The 23641-nt window shown below is 41.5% G+C and overlaps 1 protein-coding gene across 1 annotated transcript; it reads right to left on the bottom strand.

Moving 5' to 3' along the window:
- Window positions 1-650: 650 nt before the first annotated feature.
- LOC137296208 (TRAP-T-associated universal stress protein TeaD-like) lies at window positions 651-23492 on the bottom strand. The gene is made up of 4 exons (XM_067827942.1): window positions 23181-23492; window positions 9362-9451; window positions 2823-2932; window positions 651-1720 (listed from the first exon to the last, which is right to left on the bottom strand). The coding sequence occupies exons 1-4, from the start codon at window positions 23257-23259 to the stop codon at window positions 1514-1516; spliced, it is 486 nt and encodes a 161-aa protein (XP_067684043.1). The 5' UTR covers window positions 23260-23492; the 3' UTR covers window positions 651-1513.
- Between the last annotated feature and the right edge of the window lie 149 nt (window positions 23493-23641).

Raw genomic sequence — 23641 nt, 5'->3', positions numbered from 1 at the left:
TGCTGGAATACCTTGCATGTGTTGTGAGTTCTCAGTCTCTTCACATGCCGGAGTCTGTCCATGAGTCCACAATGCTTTATTGGAGATCTTCTTGTACAATTACACAGATGTCAACAGTCAACTGCCAGGCACCATCATACCGGCGATCGTCAGCCCACTAGCCACTGTCCGATACACAACTTTAACTTAACTCGTGGAATATACTAACAAATCTTTACTCAATGTTAAAACCAATATCCCACCAAAGTGCCTACAGTGTATCATTTAGTATTTGTACCATATATTTTACCAACTTGACCTGACTCGAGAAGAAACAGAAGCACTTGATGCGATAATCGAAGGCAGTGTTTGTTTCCGTTAAGAGTAGGCAGGTGAGAGAGATATGGGGACGTTGTTACAAGATAATTGTCAGCTTGGTATAGGCTACAATATGGTTGGTCCTGGTTAGACACGCAGTTTTGTAATCATTGTATCTCAGCGAACTTGGAATGAGTTGGCTATGGACTGTAGCACTATCATAGCTGAATCATGTACAGGCGGGTGTGACAGATCTTGGACATCTGTGTGAAGCGTCTGTAAAATCCACCTGATGACCATTCTAAACGTCGCGAACCATGCAATGATTATCCACGTATTCACAAAACAAAATGTTAAAATTGAGAAAATATTTATTATATACATATGAAGAGGACAGCACATAGTCGTGAATCTCTAGACCGTAACAAACAACAATAACAACATATCTGTAAAACAAAGCGGAGCTGATATTTACTGTTACCTGATGGGGTGAGTGAGTTTAGTTTTACGTCGCCCTCAGCAATATTCCTGCTACATGAAGGGGCTTATAAATCACAGAGTTCAGAGAATAATGTGATCAACAGCACAAGCATCGATTTACGCAGTTATGATACGATGACATGTGTCAACCAAGTCAGCAACCCTGACCACCTACCTGATCACGTTATTCGTCTCTTACAACAAGCATAGGGTACCGAAGATCAATAATTCCAATCACGGTTGTTCACGGGTGTTATCTGACGGAGGAGTATAGCTGCTCAGCCAATAAATACATGGTTATATTTGTATTTGACTGTTAACAGTTTTAGGTATAGTCAGAGATTTAATAAAATCATATCAAAGCGGTTCCGGAAAAAAATTCGGGAAAAATACTAGTTGGGACTTAATGAGGCTCTCGAGACAGATGTTCTGTCCACTAGACGGAACTGGCGGACAAGTTGTAGTTGATTCAGTTTGTGTACACTACCAGAATGTATATATCTTTTCAAAATGTGGAAGTCGTGAGTTCAGACACTTTCTCAGAAAATAGTCAAAGGTGAGTGGTGATATCTACACAAGTAAAATACACACAACATACATGATATATATAAATAATTAATTTCATAAACATAACGGTATTCTCTGTTGTCTTGTAAATGAGAGACGTGACTCGTATATAGCCACGATGGCATGACGGTCCCCAGTTTATATGTAATGCAATCCAAATGTTCATCATCTATTTTCCCTTCTTGTCTTTGCAAACAAATACGGGAATGTGCGCGTGATGCAAGATATACTGACTGACGCTGCCAAGCAACGTCTGTCTCAGCTTGCTGTGTCCCCGGGTACCCGTCACGATACACTCAGCTTCCTCCTCCGCCGCCAGACGCACAATGGCGTTCCCGGGACTTTTGTCTGCCAGCCTCACCACTCGCCCATGAACCTGAAGGACAAAGGCACAGTTCGGTTCATCGTGAAACGTGAATATGTTGGGAAATGGATCTGTGTTTGGTGCAGCCTCATTTAGAAAAGCGAAGGTTTTCACAATGTCTGGTGGCTATTACAGTAACTAGTCGGAGCGGAATACAGTTAATGTGTCTTAGTGGATATCTGTGTTAATCTGCAGCATGGTGTCTCAGTCGATGGCCACTTTAAAACCGGCATTAGTCAGGACTAGTACACGCACGTGGCGACATAAGTTCAATAAACATGAAACCATATTAAATAACTTAAAGTCAAACGTTATGTCACTTTACCACGACAGGTCCGTGATCGGCACCCAGCAATATGAACGGGCTATCCAAGACAAGAGTCATAGATCTCAAATGATTCTCAATAACCAAACATATATTTGTAATTTTTATTATCCCTGAACGATTTTAGAAAGCGCGAGTATGGTTTTACGCCGCCTTTTAGCAATATTCCAGCAACATTCCAGCAATATTCCAGCAATATTCCAGCAATATTCCAGCAATATCAGCGGGGAACCCCCGAAATAGGCTTCACATCACACATTGTACCCACGTTGGGAATCGAACCCGGGTCTTCGGCGTGACGATCGAACGCTTCACCAGGAGGTTACCCCACCATCCCTCAATCTGATAAGAGCACTTGGAAAACAGTCGCATCTACCTGATCCGCCTACCCCACACTCCTCCAGACAGGTATTCTATCTGAACTATCAATCCCGCCTACCCCACACTCCTCCAGACAGGTGTTCTGTCTGATCTATCTGACCCGCCTACCCCACACTCCTCCAGACAGATATTCTATCTGATCTATCAATCCCGCCTACCCCACACTCCTCCAGACAGGTGTTCTATCTGATCTATCAATTCCGCCTACCCCACACTCCTCCAGACAGGTATTCTATCTGATCTATCAATCCCGCCTACCCCACGCTCCTCCAGACAGGTATTCTATCTGATCTATCTGACCCGCCTACCCCAGACTCCTCCAGACAGGTATTCTATCTGATCTATCAATCCCGCCTACCCCACACTCCTCCAGACAGGTATTCTATCTGATCTATCTGACCCGCCTACCCCAGACTCCTCCAGACAGGTATTCAGACTCGCGCAGATGCTCTGTATGTGCTCCTCCTCCTTCCGGAACTGTTCGGCAATTTCCGTGGCGTCTGTGTGGAATGAAAATACTGAAAATTGAACAAGAAAATCGTTAGTGAACCTATCCTGTGTGATGCCTAGAAATAGGAATGTTTGATTTGAATCACAGAATACCAGCTTGATGTAAGGAGCTTACATCCTTTGGGATTAGGAGGACACAAGCCGAGTCCGTCATGGTGGACATTGGTCAACGTATGTCAACCCGGAATGAAAATATCTTGCTAGTACATAATCATCTTATGCTCGTAAGTCTTACATCGTTGTACAGAGCGGCGGCCAGCAGATATGGCTGCGGATTACATAGACCATAGGAGTCAACGCTGCCCGAACATCTGATTACAGTCGCTGTCCCGATGCGTTCAGGCACAATGTGGTCATGTCAGCGTTTGGATGGGCATTACTAATCACTCACCACCAACAACCATTAGCCAGCATCACCGCCCACATTGTCTCTCACAATGACCTCCCTCTCTGTCATTATAGTGGTTAGTAGCTATGGTGGTATTAGTATTGTGCCACAATACGACATTCACGATACAGTAGATCGACTTGAACTCCTTTATCACAATACATGCGTTTCATTACATTACGACTTACGTTGACGTCCAAACACATGCATGATAACAGAAACCCTCCCAGAACCAGTTTATACACGTCCTCAAGTATTTCCTGGTGGTTACAAACAACTCGATCTTGTCTATGCCAACAAATTGTTTCTTTCCAATATTCAATCTTTGTTCTCTGAATATTAACAACAAATAATTCAGTATTGTGATGTCCAGCAAATATGAGAGAATATGAAGAACTTTTTGAAATACACTTACTGTACCGAAAAAAGTTACTATGCATACGCGTAGAGAGAGGCCGTCCACACAGCATGTCAGAAAGAACGACAATCGGCTGACCCATCCAAGACGTCGGTTTCAGACTTCCAGGGTCATTCCCGGCTTACACCCAGTCAGTTTCAGGACTGTGCTGTGCCGACGGAGTGTGCTAAACATCCGACCGACCACGAAGGCCTGCGATACGTCCAATTTTGCCCCAACTTCATCGACAGACACGTCTTGCCTGGTGAAGTCAGCATCTACCGTACAGCAGACGTGATGTTTTTTCACAGACGAGTCTTTATTTGGACAGCTCGATGTCAGGGCAAGGAACGGTAAGCTGTACGTCTGTTGCTCAACGTGGACATTGTGATTGCGCAAGCGTTATGTTATAGGATATCGTCACATGGTATGGCCGGACACAATTTGTCATTGTCAATGGTAATCGGACAAGTCTACAATACAGTGATGAGATCAATGAGTATTATGTGCAGCCGTTCATTCAGTGACAGAGACGTACGTTCGCGCTTCAGCAAGATAATGCCTGCCCACTTGTCGATCGTCTTGTGACGTTCCGGTACTGCCGTGGCCAGCTGTTTCTCCGGATCTGTCCCCTATCGAGCACGATTGGGATGAAATGAAGAGACATTTGCGTCAAGCCCAGAATCAGCAATTGACATTATCTGAATTTGGACAAGACATGGAACAACATTCCCCAGTAAGCCTACAGGCTCTCTTCAATCGCTTAGTGTCGTCTGTGCGTCGTCGTTGTCAAGCTTGATTTGTTCGGCAATGGTGGACATACACGATATTGAATTTGTAAAGTGACATCTCTTCAAGGGCATGTCACGATGCCTAGAGTCAAATCATATGGAATTCGATATTATCCCGTTAACAGCTAAACAGTGATTATTTATGTCTTCGTGTTAGCATTTCCCTTCTGTGAATCATCACCTGTACCGCCACACTGACTGTGACTGAGTGAGTGAGTGAGTGAGTGACTGAGTTTAGTATCACCCCGCACTCGGCGGTCTGTAAATAATAGACTCTGGACCAGACAATCCAGTGATCAACAGCATAAGCATCGATCTGGGCAATTGGGAACCGATGACATGCGTCAACCAACTCAGCGAGCCTGACCACCCGATCCCGTTAGTCACCTCTTATGACAAGCATAGGTTGCTCAAGGCCTATTCTACCCCGGGACCTTCACGGGTCACATCGACCTGTACCACCACCACTACCGCACTCATCCTCCCACTCGCTGATACCACTCGTGATATCGTTTACTGAGACAGCAGAATTGGGAATGAATGATGTACAGTGTCTCATGTGGAGAATCTAGCACGGGTCTTCGACGTGACAAGCAAACTCTTTAACCACTGGGTCTTGTCTGAGGAAACCCATACAATCAAGCAGATTATGCTTGTAAAAGAAAGGGCTGTATAGTGAATATTAGGCGTGTGAAACTGAGATAAACCGTGAATAATTTAGTTAATGGGGCGGGTGATCAATAATTCCTTCAAATTACACATTAACAAGAACTGATGCAGGCAGGCTTACAGCGAATGCTGAACACAGCAGCAGGGGTGCATGGTTGTAAATGACACGATGCGATGTCTAAACATTATATATCTGTTTATCGGTATTTGCCCTCTCTATGGTAACCATTGCCTGTACTCGATGGTGTAATGTGGCAGTGAGGGCAGTCATTAATACATGTTAAGTCACAGTCAGCAGCTAGAAGTGATAAAACCTATGCTGTCTTGTCAAATGTCGAGTGATGGTGGAGCAGGAAGCGTCATATAGAGTTATCCTGGTGTTTTGTCGCGAAAATGGCAGGTTTGAACTTACTCAAGTTCACAATGCAAGCGTTTTCCAGCAGACTTAGTAACGTTATGTTACATGTACATGTGTACACAGACCCTCAGTTGTAAAGTATAAATCATGATTAGTTAATTCAGTATTTTTATCCAAGGACAGTAACACACCAATCCCAGCTCCGCACAAAACACCATCACCATCAGAAAACGTTTTTAAAAAAATATCTTTCCAGAGCTACCAGATGATTTAACCTACTCTGATAGCTCTTACGAAATCTGCTCGTTAATTGACAGATTCTTATTCGGTTAAAAAGGTACCTTAATCGATCTAGATGACCTTTTTTAGAAAACTGGCTGTAACTATGTGTAAGACACAGGGGAGTGATCAAACCTTAAACAACGCCTTTGAATGTTTTCATTGATTATTCTTTGATCATATTTGGTCATGTGCTAATTTCAAAATTTAATTTATAATTACCACTTTATGGTTCACAACAAAGTTCAGTTTCGAATTCCCTTCGCGACATTTTGTCTCCGTCTCCACTTGTCACCTCAACATCTGAGTTTAATACCAAACCACTACCACCTTCCTGTACACGTCCGTTGCATAAATAGAGAATACTATACGAGGTCCCTTTCTCGCGGCCAGGTACTATACGAATGACACTCGTTTGGTATAATCCGTATGTAATGAGGCCGAGTGTGATAGTTTATTTATTACCCACGACTTACATGCATTAATTAATGTATTTGTTGCTATATTTGGGGTTTTAAACTGAAACTGGTTTCATAAAGATGTTGCAGAAGTATTTCGTACTGTAGTACATCTTTTGCATGACGCCACACTGTAATTATGTCACGTCACGATGCATGCCAGTTGTCATCGCCTCAAACAGCCTCCCACAGTACACCACTCCGTAGCACCCCGTTTCTTGGTTTCCAGTTGCTTCATTCGACTAACATCACTGGTGGAAACCTTGCGTTTATGTTTTTTCAACGGCTATAATGTCTGAGACACACAATTAAATAGTGACACGGCAACGTTCGTAATGTTTACATTCCCACAATGCATATACAATGAATAATTCGCGTGTTTGTTATGAATGAAAAAGTAGTTCCGTTCCAACGTGACGTATTGGGAGGTCATCGGTTATCCAATCAAATCGTTAGCATCTCAGGTCAAGTAGTTACGGCACAGGTCAACGCGATATGACACTCGTGTGACGTACGAGATTAGTATGCAACTACCCATACGTTGACCACATGGGTAATAAATGTCGTAGGCATCTTGTGACATAATTGTGCATGTAGTGATAGGTATAAAAACACAGCATGGTAGGATATATGCACCTGTATAATTTAGACATGGATTTTGCTTTTCATACTGGTATTTCTATCAGTATATATACTTCTGATATTTTTTCAAATTGCCGATATTTGTTCAATCACTCTGAACACGCGCTGGTTCTGCCTCTTCTGAACATACGTCTACATCTTCACCAGGAAATATTTCAATCACGAAATCGCCATTTTCAGTTTACGTGGGTTATCAACCCAAATAAATAACAAAAAAACTGTACATTTTTTTCCAGTAAGTTATATTTTCAAATGCGTAAAAATAAGCAGAAAAGCAAGATCTGAAATGAAATGCACACAGCTGAATGTTCGTTTGAGCGCGAATAAAATAAACATGGACCAGTTCATAACACGAAATCATCCAGCATCCAGACATATCCGACTATTCAGCGGCAGTGTTGTAACTGTTGCTATGGAGAAACATTAATGAGCCGTAAACACCTTACGAACTGAACTTTAAGTGCGGCTTGCCATAGTGTGGTATGCATCCATGCTTAAAACTCTGTTTTTCACTAGTCTTTATGTGTTTTTAGCAAATGCACTTGGTATACACTGAAATATGAAACTTAACTGGAAATTCCTGTCTGATGCGAATGCACTATCTCTTTGGTTACTATGTATCAGGCGTTAAATTATCGGAATCTCAGTTACATTACCGCTGCATCATTAAAACAGTATATGGTCTTGCATTTTCCTTCTGGGTCCCCCTGGCTAGTATGGAATGCGTTCAAGGAGTGTCTGCTGATTAATTTCCAGAACCTGGACTGCATTAGATAGATCCCACTTGTATTGAAGAATTCTTCATGGTGTTCGCCCACAGCAGGCATTGCTTCACTATCACTTGCAAAAAAATGCTCTCTTCATGTATGGGAAGGGGCCAGCTAGACTACAGGTTGTAAGTGTGGTAGCCGTGCTGGCTGAGTCCCTTAGGTCGCTGTTTTTGTGTGTTGTTGGGCAGGTGGTCCGATCGGAGAGTTTGGGTTCGAATCCCTGGAGGAATTATACCTGTGACAATACTAGTTCCAGACCTGTACGATAGACATGAGGCCCCATATGTAACTAATATCAAACATTTGACTACAACTGGGCAGATACCATGGGGACCATTGTTTTGCTTGTGCTTGGTGCAAATGTAATCTCGCTGTTTGTGAAGAGTGGGTGGTAAGTAAGGAACACTAACAATAATGTCTTTGGAAACGATGTGGAATTAGCTAGCCGGTGTTTGCAAACTCATGTTGCATTCACGAAGACATGAGTACCCAGAAAACACAGTTATATCAGGTGTGTGCCATCACGGCGAACTGATGGAATGTCATGATATTTACGTTTGGTTTTTGTCGTGTTATAATGTTCTGTTAAATGTTCTGCGCGCGGCATGAGAGTCGCACTTGTGTCACGATCCGCGATCTGCAGATCCGTACATTCCACTCCGCTCTGGCACATGTAGAAGGACTACAGCTCTCATTACATGACAATAACAGAGTCAGACAAAATGCTAAACTTGAAGAGTTGTTTGATCTTAGATTAGACTTAATGTCAGGAGATAGCTCTTAGGTAGTTTCTCTCACTTTGCCTGAACCAGAATACGTTCCCTTCTGCCTTTCTCTTACAGCAAGATGTCGGATTTGCGAGAGGAATGGAATAATGGGAGAGTTATACTTGATCCCCTCCCGAATCCACCGTGTGGTTGAATAGAAACCACAGAGTTTGGGGCCTTTTGCTTATCAGCAACACACATATACAGCAGCAAGGATAGGTTAACCGTTTCGAGTAGGTTATTATACATAGTATTCATTTGCAGCATTGCAGGTGAAGGAGAGCATCCATAATCCCGACAGAGACTTTCCACGACAGTCAGCTTCTTCTTCAGGTTGCAGTGTTCATAATATGTGGTAATAACGCCATATTGTTCGCAACACTGAAGCCAGCGATGTTCAAACATATCGCTTCAACAGGTTTAATTATCAACACAGTCATTAAAACGTTAATATGCATGTACTGAGAATATGTCATTGTTGTGAGTTGATACACTGTGAGATGGTTAGTTTGTTGTGATCACGTCATCACTCACTATGGAGAGTGCAATATGAACATGTCGTAACGCGGCAGAGATGGGAGTATTGTCTCATTTGAAATTTGACCAGATATGATAGCGATAGGCGATTTATTACACTGACTTCCCCATAACCAGAACACTATGAGAGTTGTATTCCCTCATTGGTTGTATTCCCACATTGGTTGTATTCCCACATTGGTTGTATTCCCACATTGGTTGTATTCCCTCATTGGTTACAGTATGTTGTAGGAATATTGTCTCATTTGAATTTTAACGAGTGGAGATATATGTGATAGCGATAGGAGATTTATTACACTGAGTGCCCCATGGCCAGTACACGGATACATATGGGAGTTGTAATCTATCATTGGTTACAGTGTCATGTAGATATCTACTCACGTGAAGAGTGCAGGAAGTGTCCGTACTCCGGACAGTAGCCAATCACTGCTTCGTACTCGTCATTAGTTGTGTGGAGGTTGGCCACGTACCCTGTAAACAGAGACATAACTCATGGTGATTGTCATTTGTCATTTAGAGTATAGACACGTACCCTGTAAACAGAGAAATAACTCATGGTGATTGTCATTTGTCATTTAGAGTACAGACATGTACCCTGTAAACAGAGGAATAACTGCTGATGATTGTCAATTGTCATTTAGCCACGTACCCTGTAAACAGAGGGATGACTGATGGTGATTTACAGGTTCGCAACGGAAACAGAGGAATACGCGATGGCACAGTCCGCATCCGTGGACACGTAGCTCCGAGCGCCACATTTCATGCGTCTCTCTATTACGATCTGTGTCGTTACATCTTTGTTGAGTATGCCTACCTTGGTAGTGAATACTCTTTATAACATATCAACGTTCGCTTCACGTTCAGCACGCGCGACTTTCAACAAACGCGCATGTGGAATGTATCACGTTCCCAATACCTATGACTTGCTTCGCCAGGTTCGAATACTAAACGTCATGGTAGAGTATTGTCAACCTTGGCGTAAACAAGCACACACGTACACACTGGTCAAACACTAGCAAATAATCAGATTAAAGTGCATAATTTCTAGTATTATATGCAACCTCCTAGACAAAAATTATTCAGATGGAAACCATCTGCATGGACAGACTTGAAAGTGAAAGCAGCGGTGAAAACTTGTCGAAAAGAAAATTGCAAAAAGTTACCACTTTCTACACACGTTCTTTTCTCCTTCAAGATACATACATACATGCCACTAGTAGAAGAAATAACAACCCTGGTATAAACCTGAATGCCACATGGGATGTTGACGGACCACTAACTACAGACTGTCGTCGTCTCATGATGGATGGAGCATGGTAATATATGAACATTTTCTGCCAAGTACATGGACTGCTGGTATATTCTTCACTCCCCGTTGACCTCGACTACACGGTCAGCGACCTACGTCCACTGAGGCAGTGTCAGCCGATGTATAATTTATTGAATTACGCCCACCAAACCGTCCTCGAGGCTGGCAAGTGTCAAGTGACTGTTATAGGCTCTCGATTAGGATCTGTTTAGATGGATTCTGCAAATTGATTTGTGGTTGTTCTCTCGCTTGCTTGAATCAACACTGCATACTTTGCCTTGAATGTAGTCGCATTTTTCGATACTGAGTTTTACCATTTTGTAAGTGAGTGAAAGCTGTAATCTGTTATCAGTTCCCAAATGTATATATGTTAACGCGACTGACTGAAGTGTGTCGTGAATTAAATGTCAGAAAAAGACCCAAATTTCTAAAGAGAGAATAAAAAACGGTAAAGTTGAGTTTACACTGTAGCTCAGCAAAGCAAGCAGTGGAATTAGTGCATAAAACTGTGTGATTAGTGGCGCATTTCAAAATTCATGTCCTGTTTTAAGAGACAAAAAGCTCACAACTTCAAGTTGTCTCTCGTCATATAACATGATTTCACGTTGATTTTGGAATAATCACTGTTTAAACCCTCCTCAATTACATCAGACTTTGTTATGTTGTGATTTACCTTACATTATGTTGACATTCAGAAATACAAGCGACGTTTTAAAGTCAAATATATACCTAAAAAGAAGTCCTCTTGACCGATTAACTGTGTTCGTTTTCGTATTTTGATTTTCATATACGTCCGTCACAGCATCTGCCATCTCTACATTCGCTGGTAAAAAGATGGTATTATGCAATTACATGTTTGCGAACATGGTTTAACCTTACGGCTGTCCATCCTGGTGTCCCCCCCCCCCCCCCATTACGCCGACAGGCAGTTCGCAGGCGTCTTAGAACAACAGGATTTACGGTTCAATGAACAGATAAGTTGCTACCTGTTACCTACACATTATAATAGAATAGTCCCAATAATAACACAAGACAGAAACTGAAGCTAAATTGCTTTCTTTGAAGGATCTTGCTGTAATATAAAAACAGTTGATTTCCATAAGCAGTTGGGTTTATCCCTCTCGTGAAAAAGACTTCTAAAATGACTGGACACTAAACAAACAACACAAGCTTTTCTTCAGGATTTACTCCCACCTGTAGCAGGCAACCAGACAAGCTATGTGAGTTTAGAAACTCCAATAATTTCAGCCAGTCACGTACAAGACTCACCAACAGTTGAAGTGTGGAATAATATTCCCTTACTTGTTAGAAATGGCTGTTGCATTACATAAATCTTATATCTACGTGAAAGAAATTGTGAAACTAAACAGTATACATATGGACTAAGGAAGTTAAATGTTTTCCACAGAAGATTAATGAGTTCGCTTAAATGTGATTTATTTTGAATAAATATGAAAAAAGTGCCGCATCGTATCAATATGGCTATGGATGTGAGAATGTTTTTCATTACTTCCTTGAATGGGAGAGGGCTTTCGTAAGTTGTGCCCAACCCTTTCCTTGAATGAATAAAATATGTTTTAGTCAAAAAGACAATCAAACCTCTGAGTGGTAGACCTGTTTCTATATTAGACAGTAATTGATACTACATAAAAACAATTTTGAGAAGTGAAGAAGTTACTTCTCAGTAACGAACCTGTTACAGGCTCATCCTACTCAATCACGTGACAGTGGGCTGTTCCGTTATACCTGAAGCCGTTAACCTTCCTGTTCAGTGTCTGCCAATCGCCTGTCTGTCAAATGGGGGTCTGTCAGTTGGAAGATAATTTTCATCCTATATTAATTTGTCAGGGAGGAGTTGTCATCGTAGGAACCGAAATGCACAGAGACGCCTATGACAATGACTTTGAATTCTATGTCGTTTATGTATCAGGACCCCGAGTCATATTTGAGTAGGGTGATAACTTTGGTTATTCGGAACTTGGAGTTTTCTTCTACTGCCATGATACAACTGGAATCTCCCTGATACGAACTCTGTGTGTCTGTGTGTATGTGTGTGTGCGTGTGTGTGTGTGTGCGTGCGTGCGTGTGTGTGTGTGCGTGCGTGTGTGTGTGTGTGTGTGTGTGTGTGTCTATATATACATATTGTCAACTGATGATCCATCAGCATCGTCCCATTCATCCATTCATCCTCGTCACGATATGGCTGAAATGTTGACGGTATGACGTTAAATATTAATTCACTCACTGATTCGAGACTTTACTGTCGTTATAAGATAGTATCACTGGTACACATTTAGGAGATAAACATCATGTGTTGGCCAATTTCCGGGTGTTATTGAGTATTTGAAGCACCTGAATGCATTTGGAACCGACGGCGTCAGCGGGAGGTTTCAAATGAAATATTCCCGTGCTTCAAATACTCAACAACACCCGGAAATTGGCCAACACATGATGTTTATCGACATTGTAAACACAAAAGTAAACCAAAGGGGTTTTAGTGTCTGCACTCGTTTACATCGAATACGGACACAGCAGTGAAGTGTCATCAGCTGGCCGTTTCAGCTGGTTCTCATGGTAGCATCTGGAGTTGCTCATTTGTGACGTCATTCTAACTTTACGTCACAATATGATTTGAATGACGTCACCACTGTTGATGACACAACAAAACAATTGTTTACGTGTCAATACGCGGTGAATAGTCTTTCAGTTTTCGGGAATCTAATACCATTTAATCATGTTATTCAACCAATCAGATTACAGAACACAGTAACTTTTGGTTTACAATGTCGGTCAAGAGAACATATACTCATCAAAAATGGATTACCTACAAAACTAACAAATGTTATCAGATTGTTGATAAGATGGCAATAGGTGTTAAATGCCAACAACTTCATGCTCAAAACTATAATATCCGTTTACAATTCATCCCGACAATCCTTTTCACCCTACCATCAAACATACCTTCTACGTTTTCTTGCCCTGCAGTTCAGGATTACTTTATACAATGCCGTATGCTATACAAAGTAGGGGGTATTGGATTTACACGTCTGATGAAATGCAAATGACGAAGCCAAAGAGGAAACAGATCATGAAGAGAAATTAAGGGAAAATGTGACAATTTAGTTCATTCCCTTTGGAAATGTTTGGATATATATCACCGCTTCTCATATGCATTGGCATTAGCTCGGGGTATGATCGCTAAATGGAATATTCCCTACGTTTCTTGAATGGTATATATTCTCCCTAACTACTGCCGTTGGAGCTGTAGGGTAGATCACGTGAGCTCGTACATTTTACTCCAATCATTCAAAGGTGGGTATAAAAGCAAGGAAAGCGGCGTACAACGAACTCATTTCGTGTTGGGAACTCTGGTTACGATTTGTGTCATTATTTATCACTGTACTTTGGAATCAGAAAGCAGGTGTTGAGGGCACGAAGGCTGCACATACGTGGAACAGCAAACATGTGCCAAGTACAAGACGAGCAAACACTGTAACTAGCTGACCACCCCTCTTCTGAACTATATATCAACACCAGGCACGAACGTATTTTTAAAATTCTCAGTTACAGAGTTAAGCAATATTTTGTTCAGTTATTACGCAACTGATTGCAAACGTTTTCACGCAGAATACCACAGGCGTTCTTCAGCCGATGAAAATGTTGCATTTACTTCGGTTACCGTGGAAAACTGTTTCCAGAAACAAAATTGTACATTCAACATACCTTACCCTTTAATACATGGTACTATACGAAAGAACGATGTTTGAGGGCATTGAATTACCTGAAACTCAAGCCTCTGCAAGTGGGTGATATCATTCAGGATAGTCGAGGTAATTGGTAATAAAAATGTATCTATTCTGGCCAAGAACTGAAGGAGATCTTGAAGTATCAAAGGGCACTCGGGCGAGTCTTTACATGTTGCCTTGATGCCCAAATAGATAATGTGCAACTTGATACATGAACTGTATCTACCCATTTTCATGGGGAACCTAAATGTATTGCTCAAAGCCCACTGATGAATGGTCGACACATCAGGCCTGGCGGTCAGTCATCGAAAATACTTAGAAACTGACGGGAAAAAGAAGTACAGATTTTATGACCGTGGCCAAATATGAAACAGAAAGCAAATGGTTCTTCCATAGGGATGAACTGGTACGATAGTGTCGGTGTGGGACCTTAAGCGTTTCGACGACTGGTTTTCCAGGCACATCTGGTAATGTTTAGTGTTGATGTTGATTTATTTCTTATATCTTTATCAAATGGGTTAGGAATATTAAACTGTCTTCACATCGTTTCCACTAGGGTCAGGAAATATAGAGTCAGGGGAACGTGAGAAAAGTTATTTACGTTTTACAATTATGTTCAAAACTGGTTAATTATATGAGTGGCACTAGAAATATGATGTGCGAAGAAGGGATATTGTGTGTTTTAACGAGGTTAAGGATGCATCTGTCCAGGAATACCAACGTGCTGTGTCGGAAATATGCTCTGTGGCAATCCAGACAGATATAACAAGCATGCCTTACGCTTTTACGTCGTCCTCAGGTAAATCTACACAGGGTGAAACAGCACCCATACATCATCCAACAACCTCGTTATAACGAGAACGCACAGCAATTCGACTGTGTTATCCACATACAGTTAATTACCACACTTTAAGGAGGGAAGAACGACACATTACCAACACTCAACTCAGATAAGGACTTACAAGATTTTTTCATTAGGCATGAGTCATGTCTAACACTTTAAGGAAATGGCACAATGACATTTCAGTTGCCTTTTTTACACACGTTCTACATATCGGTGAATCTCATCCATCACAGAATACACTTCCAAGGCCAGATGACGTCATGACAGCTCCATAAACCCGTCATTGCAGACACTTTCACAGTACGAATATTTTAAATACTTTTGAACACCCTCGAACGCAAATATGCCACACCCATCGAGGAGTTATTTGGATATGCGTGTATGACATGACATCAAAAACTACCTGAATTTTCTAGAAGAATGTATTATTCAATTAAGAGAAGCAACATTATTCTTTTTACTTTAAAATATCGGACATGCAGCGTTTTCTATTTGTGGAGACAACCGTTCCAACAGCTTCTGCACCAACGACATCTCAAATAGGTAGTGACGTCACGAACAAGGAACCACGAACTGTTAAAGGGGCACTGATGCGGAGCGAATAATGCTTCTCGCCAACGGTCTAATTACGAAAGCAGACCGCAAATTGGTCAGCGCCCACTCCTTCGACCGTGACGGACAAAGGAACTGGGCTCCTGTCCATATTAGCAAAATTTCTTCACTCAAACAGTCAGGAGGCCGGATGCCCATCACATGCCATTTGTTTAAAAATATTCATGGTATTCCTTGTCTGATCGTAACCATATATCCCAGCAGTGTAGTTCTTTTCGGATGCTTGGATGGTATACTTACTGATCCAATTTGATCCTATTTCTGTGTTTTTAACCTCGATATTTAATCATGTTACATGAAAATATGATGTCTACAGGCACGTAGCAAGCCATTTGTTTCAGTACGGAAGATTGCAAAGCTTTATATTTAGGTAGTTTTGAGTGTTGGTTCAGCTGTGATAGCAAATAGCATACGTAAATTTTGGTAGCTATGGTAGCTACAATGGTTTATTATTTATGATAATAAAACACACAGTTGATTTATTTGAATTCGTAAACAAAAAAACGATGACCTTGGCTTTGGTAGAGAAATCTGAAAATTGTCTTACGTAAAAAACACCTTATTTCACTTATTTACCAAAGTACACAGCAAATGCCTGTGTGTATTCCTTATGTAACGAAATTCCGTCGGTATCCTCAAAACAGTTTCGGCCCATAAGTGTTTTCAGGCTGCATGCGACACAGAGATTACATCTTCCTTGCTGTAACTCGCGTTTGATGGTGTAAACCTACACGTGTTATTTGTCATCATTCTCTGGATGGTCAATTCATGAATTTATAGCAGGTATAATTAGTAGCAACACCACTCGGTTACTCAACAAAGGTTCCCATTTGGCATTTCTCCTGTCTGGAGTAAATACTCAACATTATAAATTAAGGTCTGTAATGGCAAATGTATTGTATGTTATGTAATATGTGCATGTAAGTGATGCAAGAGGGTCTATCGGCTGAGTTACAAAAACAAACATCGATCAAAGGATTAACCGATAACACACTGATTGATTAATTACTTTTATCTTCTAGCGGATTTGTCAAAAGGCAGTGTGTGTAGATGACTACACCCTGTCGTAAAGTGTGAGTGCAAAAACAACATCCTCCCTTCAAAGAATTAACCACCCATGCGTTGATTGATTGATTGCTCAATATTGGTCAATTAAATTACTTAGAATAGTGGACATCATGCAATTAGTTGCCAGGTGTGCTATCTTGGGAGACCAATGAGAGGTTTATCTAGTTTTCACCAACGAAAGACGTGAAACGATGTGTTACTTTTTCGCAAATGAGACAGTTGTAAGACACGCGACACAGAGCAGGATGATTTACCAGCTGCAGATGAATGGAATACGATTTCTTTTACGTGGATATTGATGGATACATTCCTGAACAAGGTAGTAGCCTGACACTGTTGCTATAAAATTAGTCTGTTTTACATTCATTATTTGCATTTTGTTTTAATTTATTTGTTGTAGCATTCAGCAGAATCTGTATGACAGAAAACACACACTAGATCGCGTATGTGTGTGAAATAGGATCCACATTGGCAATCTATACAATGTATAAATGTTGCTGTTATGTTAGAAATTTACTATGAGTATAAGCAAATCGTGTGTTCTTTTAATAATTTTCAGAATCATACAAATATGACAATAAACTAATTAGGGTTATGAGACAAAATATAGAGACGTACATTGGCTTCGTTATTTTTCCGTCCTAATAGTTTTTTACCATTTCTACCACTGGCAGATGATTAACCTTCAAAGTGTTTCATTTGTTTTCATAATACATTTGTAATGAAGTACAAATGACTTCACCTCAGTTGATCTGTCTATAATCATACTATCAATTGCGCTTACGGGACTGCGCAGCAGAGGTCACGAACCAGTCACGAATTCTGGGATATCATCCGGGTACTCACGGGAAAAAAACAATAACAAAAGTTTACACCAGTCCACGGAAATTGCTCCGCATCAGTGCCCCTTTAAATTGGCTGGGTCGGGGTAACACTCGCCTAGTTCTAAAGCTCAACGAAGACAAAATTTGGAATTTAACAACCAAAAAAGACAAGGGATGTACATGGATGTTAAGGAATTTCCAAGCACAAGTTCAGGGGAATATGCGCGTGGTACCTTTTAAAGTCTCAGCTCGTCGTGGTTGAGTTGATGCACCGATATCAGGTAATGTTACGGGAATAACAGAATAAGCTACTTTGGAGAGTCAGCCTTGTACATTAAAGGTCACATGCAACGTAAAACACAACTTTGAAGATTCTGGTACCTTTCGGTATGCACTTACCGAAACAGATCATAAAAAATGCCAGTTCAACCTATAAAGTTGAAAAAACGCGATGATAAAAAAGCCCGCGAAATCGGAGTTCAAACGTTTAGCTAAATCCCCCCAGCGCTGGAGGGAAACTGGTTTCAACAGCTGTGCTGCGCTGCGTCCATAACGCATGCGCAGTGAATAGGTTCGCGGAGCTTGAAACAGTATGCATGCCCAGCGTCTGAGGTCGTGAGCAGTAGTCTAATCCTGGTTGTGTACACTAACAAGTAATTAATCTACAGTAACTCGTTACGTAAAAAAGCTTGTTGATTGTGGTAAGCAGTCTCTGTCACAGAGAAAGCTCAGTGTCTGGTTTATTCACACCTATATGTCTGTCTACCTATCTGCTAAAGACAACATGCAGTACACAGCTTCAATCATTGACCACGTGCAATTTGAACTTAACACCTATGAGACTATACGACATAAAGAAAATAAGTTGATTTATGACTCGTGCATCCGAGTCCCGTGTCTGTCACATCATGTAATTAGGCACGTGTGATACACATGACATGTTTTTATGTCTGTGGGTTGCAAACAAACTACATTCATTTTTTTCGGATGACTGGATCTGATGGAAACTGGTGCAAACTCTTGTCAGTTTCAAGTCCCGCTTTGTACTTGGACGAATGACAGATTCCAGCCACGCAGTAATTTACCATCTCTACTGACATGATTTTTGATTGGATCGAGCGCAAATTCAGAGAACAGGTATTTTCCAAACCCAACATCTCTATATACATTCTTCATGGATAACGACTTCTTTTAGTGTATATGATTTTGTTTGACAACAGTATATGAATCCATACTGAAACGACGCATCAAGTACACAAAAAGAAGTTGTTATCCATAAAGAATCTTACTTTCTTGTGACTGGCTATACTTCTAAAATGCCAAGCAAACAGATCATCTTTCTGTACACACAATGAACCCTCAGCATATCATCAAATGAAACAGCCAATCGGAAGCCGTCGTTACACTTGAGTGCATATCCACCCGCTATGACTGGGTTCGGTCTCCCGAGGGCTTCGTTACGGGGGAAGTAAGTACAAATTATTGCACTTTTGAATAGCGATTGCACGCTTATAACTTTGTTTATTTGCTTTTTTAAAAGCAGCAATGTATATTATATGTCATGAATAAGTGATGAATGTGTTTTAATTAGGTTTGATTTTTTGGTTGCATGTGACCTTTACGTAAAGTAATGTCGGAAATAGAAGCGAGACAGCGAGACTCCATGGTAGCTACATCCTTATTAGTTGTGGCATGAAATTTGCTATTTTTTACGACTGCTATCGTTTATAATGAAACTAAGTCTAATTTTAAAGTATGCATTTAAACAGTGCCCTTTATAATGCAATATTATTTCACACTAATTTGCATGAAGCCATGATCTCTTCCAAATAAGTCGCTTTGCTCATTGCTCATTTCTGCACTAATCTCTCTTCAGTAAAGTCACTTTTTCACGTTTCCTGTCTCTACCACTGGAGCTGTGGTTAGGCGGAACTTAGTTTAACAGATATGGCACACCTTCAATATCAACTACATAAATGTTCTGTTTCCGACAGTGCTGTAGTAAGAGCAATTAAAATGGCCTCCGCGAAATGCATACACTTTTTAAGCGTTTTGATTACACGGACTTCGTTCTATAACATTTGATGGAGAATTCTTGACACCTTCTGTTCTTTGCCAAGAAAGGGGTCACCCCAAAACATAGCATACGACATTTGATAGAGGGAATCCCTCCCAATTTCTTAATATAACATGTATGTCCAAACACTTCCTATAAAAAGAACTTATTGTGGCAAACTTCTAAAATGAATAGATTTAATCACTTTACAATTTTCACATTGCCAAATTTCACAGTCGTATAAAAATTGGCTTTTTCCATGGTATCAAACAGATATGATTTGCATTTATAAATAGATTAAAGACACAGCCTTCACACAGTATGAAATGCATTTCCTTACGAGTGCCTTCACGCAAGCAGGAAATGGAATATCAAGAACAATGTAATTTATCATGACAGTTAGTATGAAGAATATACATGCTTTCGTGTTACTATGACAACAATTCGTAATGTCAATCAGAGCCTCCGTCAGCCACAAACAACATTTTGCAACTCCTTCTGGTCATATTCTAGACCCGTTTAACAGGATCAGTCTCTTTATTGAGACATCCAGGCAGAAAACAGGACACGACAATATGTGGAGTCTCAGCTTCGTCTGGCTGAGTTGCTTTACCACTACGTATACCTCGCGAGCGAAGAGCAGTTGTCAATCATGTTATTTCCATCAATATGCCCCTATTACTCCTAATGGAACCTATAGCTCTTCACAGGAAAGAGCTTCCATACAACAAGCATATAGCCAGCTTGTAATCAACACTGACATTCAGTTGTTGTACAGCTACAGTTGCCCTGTGTTTCAACACAATCATTTATTCATGTGAAACAAGTCAACCCGATAGATTGAATAAATACAGTTGAAAACACACGCTTAGCAGCCTGGAGATAATTGGATTGTTGTTCAAAGCTGCGAAAAAGAAATCTTTTTATTACTGAAAACCATCTCACCTCCACTTGCAACTGGCAGTGTGGGACATACAGGAAATTGATTTTGTAAGTCGGGCTTGTATAGCCGGTGCACAGTTATTTAAAAAATAAACACCAAATGCGTTAAAGAACATGTTCAAAACCGTTGTTGTGTACATGCTCAGGCATAGAAGAACCGAAAAACCTGTCTAAAGGGTTAGATAGTAGGGGGGAATATATCTCTGGTCAGTGAGTGCGTGAATTGAACTGTACGCCGCAATATTCCAGTAATATCAAAACAGGGGACACCAGAAATGGGCGTCTCACATTGTACCCATGTGAGCTGTCGTACCCGCGTCTTCCTCGTTATAATCGGACGTTTTAATTACTTGACTGTCCCACTGCCCCTCTCACTTGTCTGTACTATGGCGATCTTTCCAGGATGTGACAGACCTGTGATGAGCGACAGGAGACAGGAACGCCTGTGCCATGTTGTGTAGCTGCTTGTCTATTGTTGTGTTCCCGTCACTGTGTCATGGCGTCAGGATATTGATTGTGTATCGACCACAGAATTAAGCATCCTTTCCCAAACAAGTTTCCATCCACCACATAGAAAATGTTGGCGATGTGGCTACTTTGGATTTGAATCAATTTGTCTGAGGCTGTATTAGAAGTGAACCGGACTTCTCAGCGGAAATATGAAACTTGAGCTTCCATAGATGTGGGTCAGGTGGGACGAAATGAATTATTGCTCAGTGCGTGCTTGTGTGCATGGTTGCGTGTGAGAGTGATTGAGCGGGTTCGGATCCGGACGCGTTCGATTCTGTTTATGGGTAAAATGTGTGAAGAACGTTTCTGGTGTCCGCCGTCGTGATGTTGCTGGGATATTGCTAAAAGCGGAGTAAAGCCAAAGTCACTCACGTATCGCCGATTGCCAGACCAGGAAACAACCAGGCCAGGTAGATACTCCAAGTAAATGAGTGAGTTGGGTTTTATGCCGCTTTAAGCAACGTTCAAGCATTATCGCAGCGGGCCCACTGAAATAGGTTTCATGCATTGTACCCATGTGGGTAATCGAACCTGGTCTTGGTGTGACGGAAAAACGCTTTAACCACCGAACTACCCCACGCCCCTTACTCTTCAAGAGAAGTCATTGTGACCCATAATGAGTGAGCAACAGCTCAACCGCAGTGCTCACTACAAGCGTTACGTAACGTTCCTGTCGATATTGCAGACAAAGAATGTTTTGTGATATAGTTATGGATTACCGCAGTCACGGTGTGTGATCTCACGGTATGACATAACGTTTGATTAATAAACACACTACACTATCGAACCATCTCCACATCAGACAGGAAAAAAGAGATTTCACGAACAGAAAGCTACAAACCGTTACGACTGAATCCAGTTCAATTAGGCTCGCTGTGAATCAGCATACATGCTTCATAGAGCAGACAATACATCGATAAGCTGGGAAATAACAGGCAGTGTGGCCCACATATTAACAAGATATATTGATGCATTAGTTCCAGGCGCTATACAACAAATCAAGCTGGAGGACAATCATTGTTAAAGAGAGAGCAGAGACTGAATACTGCACCTTGACAGATGTCTGTACGTCCATACATAGGCAATCCTTTCTTACTAGACCTGTGCCCCCTACGTGCTAGCCTGTACCCCCTACGTGCTAGGTGCCCTTCTACACGAGGCCTAGCTACATCTCACCCGCCCAATAGTGGAATAAACTTAGTGGACAGTGTGTGTTGTGTGTGTGTTTGTGTGTGTGTGTGTGTGTGTGTGTGTTTGTGTGTGTGTGTGTGTGTGTGTGTGTGTGTGTGTGTGTGTGTGTGTGTGTGTGTGTGTGTTCTTGCATAGACATAGCCTACAGGTGGTGTCCATTCTTTCATTTGTTGTAAATACAACTGTGCTGCACCTGTGTTTTTCAAAGGATATCTGGAGGCGTGAGGTGGCGTAGACTAGTGGTTAGAGCGTTCGTTCCTCACACTAAAGACCCGGGTTCTATTCCCTACATAGGTACAATGTGTGAGCTGATTTCTGGTGCCCCCGTCATGATATCGCTGGAGTATTGCTAAATGCGGTGCTAAACACACTTACCCATTCAAACATATTCTGCAACCATGTATCATTGACAGTACCCTCACACGGTGTAATTACTGCATCCCGTGTAGGGTGTTATATTCCAAACGTACTGCATCCCACCGAGGGGACAAAATCTTCACGAACGTACACACTACCTCAACGCTGGGACTGGTCCAGACAGTGCATGTTTGTTCCATGTTGATACACAACATATATACTACACTGCTGCATGGGGGGGCCTCCTCACACCAAAGGGGAGTCAACTACTGAATCAGCTACAGGCTAATCTCACGAGAGAATATGAACTATTTCAGTCCGGGCATGATTCATAAACATATAATGTCAACACCAGAATACAACCGGAAAACAGACTGCATAACTTGTACAACCACTATGATATTTTTGTACTTGTCTGCATTCATTCGTGAAAGAAAAAACAAAGGTTAATCTGTGAATGGATGACTGTCAATATGTGTGATAACACCAGGTGTTCGCGATAAATGTAAAGGTGTCTGAAGGTAGCACCACCACACGCCGCAATTCGATACCCTTGTGTCATCATCACAAATGTGCATCTTTCTCTTGTTACGTGCAGCAAGTTCACAGCGTAAACATAATTACCACGTGAAGACAGGTAGACGAGGCAGGTGTACACTGACGTTCTGGTCGGGACACCCACTGCTCTAGATGTGTATAGCACTAGACAGAACAGGTGAATTCAGACTAGCATGTACTCACATTCAAATGCCCTCACGGAGTATTCGCTTCCATCCATAGCTATCACAACTCGCCGAGCTGGATGTGGGTGTGCCGCCATGTTTCACGGTAAATGTCGTCTGCTTCCTTCAAACTGACCTGAATAATCCACGGTGCGATAACGTCTGTGTACTGTCCGAGATAAGAGTTCTGCAGTCCGTGCAGACTGACGTCGTCAGTCTAACGGGGAATGTTCGGTATCAATGGATAGTGCCAGAGCAACTGAATGACTCAATTTGATAAACTGCTGGTAGACGAAGAGGACGCTAATCTGGTGTATTCGCGTGTAAATATGCTCGCTATGAGGTGATGTGCAGAATATGAATGTCATTAATTAAACGCTTCTGGTGTCTGTCACGCGCAGATCATTAGCCATATATATATATTATCAGACATATCACTCACCATTACTAACAGTTAAACACACACGCACACGAACACGA

This window comes from Haliotis asinina, chromosome 9 (genome assembly GCF_037392515.1).
Source record: "Haliotis asinina isolate JCU_RB_2024 chromosome 9, JCU_Hal_asi_v2, whole genome shotgun sequence".
Taxonomy (NCBI): domain Eukaryota; kingdom Metazoa; phylum Mollusca; class Gastropoda; order Lepetellida; family Haliotidae; genus Haliotis; species Haliotis asinina.
Note: the sequence above shows the minus strand (reverse complement) of the source record. Positions and strands in the feature narration are given on the sequence as shown.

Excerpts from the sequence above, each read along its gene's own strand:
- LOC137296208 (XM_067827942.1), bottom strand. The coding sequence starts at position 23,259 with ATGGCGGCACACCCACATCCAGCTCGGCGAGTTGTGATAGCTATGGAT. Across the intron at positions 9,452-23,180 it reads CTCCGTGAGGGCATTTGAAT|GGTACGTGGCCAACCTCCAC; the intron begins GTGAGTACATGC and ends CTCTGTTTACAG. Across the intron at positions 1,721-2,822 it reads CCTGTCTGGAGGAGTCTGGG|GTTCATGGGCGAGTGGTGAG; the intron begins GTAGGCGGGTCA and ends TTTGTCCTTCAG.